This window comes from Pteropus medius, unplaced genomic scaffold, assembly GCF_902729225.1.
Source record: "Pteropus medius unplaced genomic scaffold, Ma_sr-lr_union100, whole genome shotgun sequence".
NCBI lineage: Eukaryota > Metazoa > Chordata > Mammalia > Chiroptera > Pteropodidae > Pteropus > Pteropus medius.
This window is the reverse complement of record NW_024349802.1, coordinates 1,163,541-1,170,678: the sequence shown is the minus strand read 5'-3', so window position 1 is coordinate 1,170,678 and position 7,138 is coordinate 1,163,541. Positions and strand designations below refer to the sequence as shown.

The 7,138-nt window shown below is 66.4% G+C and overlaps 1 protein-coding gene across 1 annotated transcript in view; it reads right to left on the bottom strand.

Moving 5' to 3' along the window:
* The window catches only part of TCERG1L (transcription elongation regulator 1 like), a 115,077-nt gene that overhangs the window by 4,550 nt on the left and 103,389 nt on the right, over window positions 1-7,138 (bottom strand). The window contains exon 10 of the mRNA XM_039835982.1: window positions 2,316-2,405. Within this exon, the coding sequence (XP_039691916.1) occupies window positions 2,316-2,405 (90 nt within the window). The remainder of the gene's footprint in view (window positions 1-2,315; window positions 2,406-7,138) is intronic.

Here is a 7,138-nt window from a genome sequence, read left to right as displayed (position 1 = left end):
TGTGCTCACGTCCCTCGGGCGCCGGCGGCTGGTCTCCCCTGCAGGGCACGCGGGGCGTGCTCTGTTCTCACAGGGTTCGCCGTGTAAGGAAGGCGGACGCGGGTCATGGCCCAGGCGGAGCGAGCGGCTCCGTGGGCAGCCGGCGTCCGCTCTGTTCACTTAACCCGACAGCCGCGGGCGGGCGGGAGGAAGACCGGCCCCCGGCCCCCGGCTCCCGGCTCCCGCCCCATGGACCAGGCTCCCGGCACGGTCCCTCCCTGCCCCGCACGCTGCCGCTGCGCCCTCACGTCACGGGCGTGTTTCCCCCTGAACAGATCACACCGGTTTTACTCAAAGTGGGGCGTGACTGTTCAGAAGAGACGCTATCGGCTGTCATCTCATCGTGGGTGCCCCGGTGTAATGGGGTGCACCGGTACGTGTTCCCTTGGGAACGGGCCTGAGTATCACACCTGTGACCCCACTGTCTGCAGCCCCCCGTGGGGTGGCGTGGCGTGCACCCCGGGAGCCGGAGCTTCCCCATGAGGACACCGTGGGGTAGACGGCCGGCCCACGCAGATTCCACACCGAACACCGGCTGACCCGGCTGATCGTGCTGGATCGGAAGCAGGACCGCGGCTCTGAATGAAGCCTAGATGCTGCCTCCTGCCCCCGCCAGCTTCCAGTCCTCACGCCGCTGCTCGGGGTCCCCGGGGCGGGCTGGCTTCTCGCCTACGCTGGCTCAGCCGGGGCCCTTGGGCCCAATTCCAGCCACCTGGGAGGCTGCTTCCTGCCCTGGGCGGTGTCTCGGGGGGTCAGCAGGCTGTCCCCAAACAGCGGCTCCCCCGGTGTGAGATGACATTCCCACGCGATCTGTCTGTGGGGCGCACATTGGGGAGGACAGCGCGTGCCAGCCAGGGGACACGGCTCACCCTGTCAGCACCTGCCTGTGTCCCGGGCTGCGGAGTCCAGCGCCCCCAGCTCCTCAGGTCCTTCCTGTGCAGGACGGCCACACCCCCGGACCTCAAGAGGGCAGAGGTCCCCACCCTGCCGAGGAGCCAAGCTGGCACCGGAGCCCCTGGACCCCTCATTCTGGGACGTGGCCTGAACATCTGCGTCGCTGGGCCTTTCTCGGTGGGCGGAGAGGGTCTCACATCCTCAGCTTCCCTCGAAAAGGCCGACGCCCCTCGGAGCCCCGGGAGCTGGGGTGATGACGGGGGCCCCAGCGAGCGGCTGGGCGGCCGCACCGTTGGCGGGGGTCGGCCGTCCGTGGCCTTGGCCGTGGCGGGGGTCGGCTGTCCGTGGCCTTGGCCGTGGCACAGGGCTCCGCCCCAGAAGCAGGCAGGCGTCTCGCCGCGTTTCCCAGAGCCGAGCGACTGCACTTCCGACGTTTGACGTTGCAGTGACAGGTGGGCTGCCAGCGAGCGAGGTCCTCAGTTTCCCGCGACGGCAGGGAGGCACGGGGCGCGCGGCCCGCTCCGAGGCTCAGCCCGCAGGGCGCCTCGCCACGCCGTCCTGGTGTTCGGTTAAAGAAGCGTCACGGGCCGACGAACAAACCGGAGACAACACTGTGCTCTCCGCCCTCAGGGCCCGGCTGCCCCAGGCTCCGCCGTCCTCGAGGGCCACCAGGCCGGCCCGTGGCCCCGGCCCCGCTCAGCGAGCCCCCCGAGCCGCACGCACCCCCACCCCGCCCCGCCCCGCGCGCCTGCTGACGCCCCGCTGTCCTCGTGCAGCGTTTCTGAGCTCAAAGGGCAGCGAGGGTGACGGAAGCCAGAGGCAGACGCCCAGGTCCTTCCAGAGCTGACCCGGCCCTTCCCAAACATGCCCACGGCCGCCCGCACCGCAGACTGTGGGGTCACCGGGTGATAATCAGGCCCGTTTCCAGGGTGACTGCGTGACCTGCACCTCCGGCCACCCGTCCAGCTAGCGCGGCCTGTCCCTCTGTCTGTCAGCTTATCTGGGAGACAGTCGAGCTCCGAGGCTGTTTGTGAATAAGCCGCGCTGACCCCTGTCCGGCTTCTTTAAAACGTCCCCAGGCCAGCGGCCTCCGATCCATCCTGGCTTCTCTGTCTGGGAGCTGCTTTCTAGACTGTCTGTGTCTTCCTTAGGCCGCTGTCTGCCCCGGGCGCTCTCCCCGGTCCCTGTCATTATAGCGGACCCCGAGTCCTTAGTCCTGGACTAAGGACGGTGACCAGGACGACCTGCCCCGACCCTAACTTCCTGCCCACAGACATGCAGGCCACGGCGGCCACTGCGCACCCGCCCCCGGCCGTGCCCCGGCGCGTGCCCGCCTGACGCTGCGTCTCAACCGCGTGTCCCACGCCTCGCCGCCACATTACCTGCTTGCGTTCCTCCGAGTTCAGCAGCAGGTAGCGTGGGTCAAACACGATCTTATGTAATTCTTTCTCCCAGGTGGAAAACGCTGACACCTGAAGGAAAACATTCGACAGAGATGCCTCAGCGTCTGCGCCGAGCCTGGCGCCAGCTGCACCGGGGGACGGGCGCGCGGCTCGGGGGCCCCGGGCTCGGTGACACCGGCCGCGAGACGCGTGAGACGCGGCGAAGCCCCTGTGAAATCCACACCGAGCGCGTGAGAAAAATGGGCGTCTAGTTCTGGTCAGAACCGTCTTCCCTCTCCCGGGCTTCGCGCCTCTGACCCGAGGCCCGGTCACCCCTGTGGCACCGTGGCACTCTGGGACGTCACCTCTGCAAAGGAGAAATGACGTCGGTAAACACGGGCACGGGCCGTGGGCCGGAGCCGAGGGCGCCGTCTGGCAGGGCCCGAGCTTAGCGTAATCTCAGCTGATTTTTAATCCCCATTTAAACCTTTTTGCGGTGTCATATTTTTTAAACAAACTATTTTAGTGTTCGGTAGTTTGAGATTCGCCAGGAAGTTACGGGGCTGTCGTGGGGCGAGCCCGGGCCGGTCCCGGCCTCTCGCGGCCACACTTCACTCAGCTGTCCCGGCTTTTACCTAATTCTCTTCTTCTGCCCCCGTTTCCTGCCCAAGGCGCCGGACGGCTCAGGGCATTTAGTCTCACATCTCCCGGGCTCCTAGGGGCTGTGACAGGCTCTCAGGCTCCTCGCTGTCCTGACCGGCAGTTTCGGGGGCGGTGGTCATGCGTTTGGAAGATGCGCCCCCCTGTGGCCCCCCGCTGGGCCGCATCCCAGGTTTCCTCGTGATTCCGGGGTGCTGGGTCGGGAGGAAGACCGCAGAGCGAAGCGCCATTTCCCGCCCGTCGGTCGAGGCGCACGCGCTCCGCTCCCTCCCGCCCGTCGGCCTTGGTCAGCGGCTGCGGCCGTGTCCGCCCGGTCTCTCCTCTGAGAGTCCCCTCTTTTCCCCCTTTTCCGTGCCATACCCCTTGGGGGGTCTCTGTGTGCACCCCACACTTGGGGGCTGGATTTCGTCTGGACACGGCGTTTGTCCATCCTGCGCGTTTGCCCGTTCGTTCAATCATTTATTGACATCGGCGGAGACTCGCGGGTACTTGTGTCTGGTTTGGGTCATGGCCCAGTGACTCAGGTTGCTCCAGCCTTGGCCATTGCGAGCCCTTGTGGTTGACTCCTGTGTTTCTGTGACACAGTCTCATCATTTAGGGGGCACTTCCTCACTTTCTGGCACTCCAAGACCCCCCAGCCCATCCCGTGTGCCTCCCGCCTGAGCCCCAGAACCAGCCAGTTCTCCGAGACACCCCGGTTTCTTTTACTGGGGATAGAACAGCACCAGAGGCCAAGGTCCGAGTGTGCTCATGGCTACCGGATGTGGCTGCTGCTAGAACTCCTCAGCTGACGGAGCAGCGAAATGTTCAAGTCATTTAAAAGCAGCGACCAAAGTTCCGACTGTGCCTCCGGCCCCGTGCCGGGTGCTGAGGACTCAGAGGGAACAGCCGGGAACCGGAGCACGGAAGCCGGGGCTGGGAGTCACCGAGAGGCACGCCCAGAGGCAGGCGACCGGGGGACGCAGCCACGTCTCCATCACCTGGGGCCAGGTCTTCCAGACGACAGTATTTGGGGCCGTGCAGACCCATCCTGGAGGGTACAGGGCCCGGGAGGACACTGAGCAGGGGCCGGCGGCGGTGTGCAGGCAGGACGCGTGAACCCTGGGGACGGGGGACTTGCGAGGGGCTGCACGGGGCTGAGGGTGAAGGAGCCGGGACGAGGCGGGGGAGACCCGGCCGACGGCAGGACACCCCTGGGCAGATCGGGGGCCCGGGGCCTTGTGCGGGGCGTACGGGAGAGGGAGAGTCGGAGGCGTGTGCGGTCGGGGTCCGGGAAGGCCCGGGGCGGGTGGCGCGGGGGGCGCCCTCGTGGGCACGTGCAGGGGCGGCCGCCGGCGCTCACGGGAACATGACGCCCTTCACACTCAGGCCGAACCCGTCCTGGCAGAGATTCGAGTGTAACGGACACGTGCTCGGCCGGGTACAGCGGGATGCGCGAATTTTAAAACCGATCATTTCTACCTTCAAGAATAAAAACCGAACCCTTTTAAACATTCGTGAGTTCTTTTGTCAGCAGGATGACCCGGGCTCCACCCCGGGAATTTCTTCAAGAGACCGAGGACGTGGCAGAACGCTGGCATGTGCAGGGACCGGGGGCAAAGACACCAGAAAGGCTCCGGCAGAAGGAGAGACAGGAGTGACCAGAGGCGCGTGGCCAGCCACAGTCCAGCCCCATCCGACGGCATCTGTCCGCCCCGCGGGGACCTGCGAACACCCCCAGGTCTCGCTCTGGAGGGACTTGGTGTCGCGTAACTAACTCCACCAGCATGGGGGGCTCCAGATGAAAAATAAAATAACCTTTTAAGAAGTTAATAACACATCATCCCTCCTTCCCTCCAACAGAATTTATAAGCTGTGAACGAGGCACATGAGCCATGTCGACGGTGACTGTGATTCACCGCGATAAAACAGACGTCGTCACGGCACCTGCAGCTCCCTTAAAGTGGCAGCGGAGAGAGGGGTGGCCGGGCGTGGGACCCAGGACAGAGGTTGGAGCGGAAGGGACGGCTGGACAGTCGTGAGAGAGGGTCCCTCGCTCCTTACCTGAGACACGGAGCTGTTCTGGGAGACAGACTCGATGACCAGGTACAGCCGGGCCCGTGATTCCGGTGTAAGCCCAGCCCCCGGCCTGCGTCCCAGCCACGGTGCATGGGAAGGTCACTTGTGGGGCCCGACCAGCTCTCCCCTGGGGGCGTTCTCGGCCCCGAGGCCCCCGGTTCCCTGCCATGGGTCCCCTCCACAGGAGGGCACCTGGTCCTCCACAGCACCCTTGGGCCGGCTGAGACTGTTCCGTAGAATAGGTTATGATGTCGCCGGTGACCCCCCATCCTGCTCACAGGCCCTGCCCACACTGCTCAGGACTGTACACCCAGGGGTGGGGACCTCAGGGGCCACTGCACAGAACTGCCCACACCACAGGTCCCCAAGGTGACGCTATTTCTTGTTGCCCTTGGCTTGTCAGCACTGACCTCTGCCCCGTCCAGCCCGCGCTCTGATTCTGTGACACTCACACGTGAGCTGACCCTGAGCAGCGGGGTCCTTTGGCCGGTCCCTGACCCTTTCCTGCAGCTGTCCAGTCCTCCCACTGCGGCCTGACAGGGTCATGTTGGCTCTGTCTCTCTTCGGGACCATGGCCCGTGATCTCACGTCACCTCCAGATGACCGGTGCTGTAATTCCAGCACCACCTGAGCATTTGGGGTGCAGCCGGCAGGTGGCCTGGCGCCGTCTGTGGGGGTCGGAGCCGGCAGTCCGGCGGGGGCGTGGTGAGCAGGGTGGTGGGGGGTGCTGCGCTGCTGTCTGGTGCTCACGCTCGCCCTTCGTTGACCCGTGTGGGGGTGTCGTCCTCCACCAGGCAGAGTCCCGAGGACATCAACAGCCGGTCGCCACGCCGTGCTGGCCCCGTGCCCCTCCTGGCCCCGCGGCCCCCACCACGGGCGGACTCGCCTCTTCATCGCGTGTGTCTGAGTGGTCGTTGCAAACACGGGCACAGAGAAGGGGTGGCAGGGTGGGCACAGGCCGGGGCCCAGTTCCCAGCCCCACAGATGCCACCGTGACGTGCACCTGTTGGCCGGCACCAGCCTCCAGGCTGCCGTCACAGGGGAGGAGCCAAACCCCTCCTTGCGGCTGTCCCCATGTCCGCTCCGTGACGGCCCCAGAGAGTTGTGCCAGGACGAGCAGCGGGCGGCTGCCCCATCGGCACCGCGTGTGGCGGAGGTCGTGTCCCGCCCGGACGAGCTCCACGTCTGGTCACCGCCCCGCCCTCCGGCATCATTTTCCCCACGACACACAGCCCCGCCTTCTGGAGAATTCTCTCCCTCTCCAGCCCCGCACTGGCCGGGGCTCACCCAGCACCAGGGCGCCCGTGGCCTGGTCCCAGCCGCCCGTCCGGCTTCACCGTGGCAGCCCCCCGCCTGGCCGGCCGAGCCCCGGACACCCCCACATGGCCGGCTTGTCCTGAGCAACCACTCCAGCCGGCGAGAGAGCCCCAAAGCACACGCCACGCCCAGAGGCCCTGCACTCTGCTTCCGCCACCAGAAGCCACCAGGGTGACCAGAGTCACGGGGAAGGACGGTCATGGCAAGAATCTGGTGGCACCGCAGCCCAGCTCCACCGGAGCCGCTCGAATCGGGACGGAGGCGGCGCTGCTCCTGGGGTGATTCAGGTTTTGAGGAGAGGATTCCCTCAGTAAAGCGGTCTGAGGGGGTCAGTTTTGGCCCGCAGGGGTGACCGCGGAAGTCCCGTGGAGCTGACGCGGGCCGTCCTCTCTGCCGCTGTGACCCGTCCCCAGGCCGGGGGGCCTGCAGGGGGCGGCTGCGTCGATCTTCAACCCAAGGTCCCGTTTCTGCTTCGGGCTCCCGACAGCTAAAGGCAGCTTGAGACGGACACAGCGGGGGGCGGAGGAGAGGCCGGCGGGGGGCGGTTGTCCTCTGCATCTCGCGGGAGCCCCTGAGCCCCAGAATCGGGCACAGGCGGTGCGTTTGGGGGTGACTCCGGGCATACTGGAAGCTGATGTGTGGCAGGAGAAAAGGCCGGAGTGGTGCCCAAACGAGCAGGTGACCGCCGGGGGCCACCGGGCGACGTCCAGCCAGGAGCCCTGGACCATCTCGGAGGACGTGCCGGAACCTGCCTGACGTTTGTCCCCCCGGGGCTGGGGAGTGGGGTT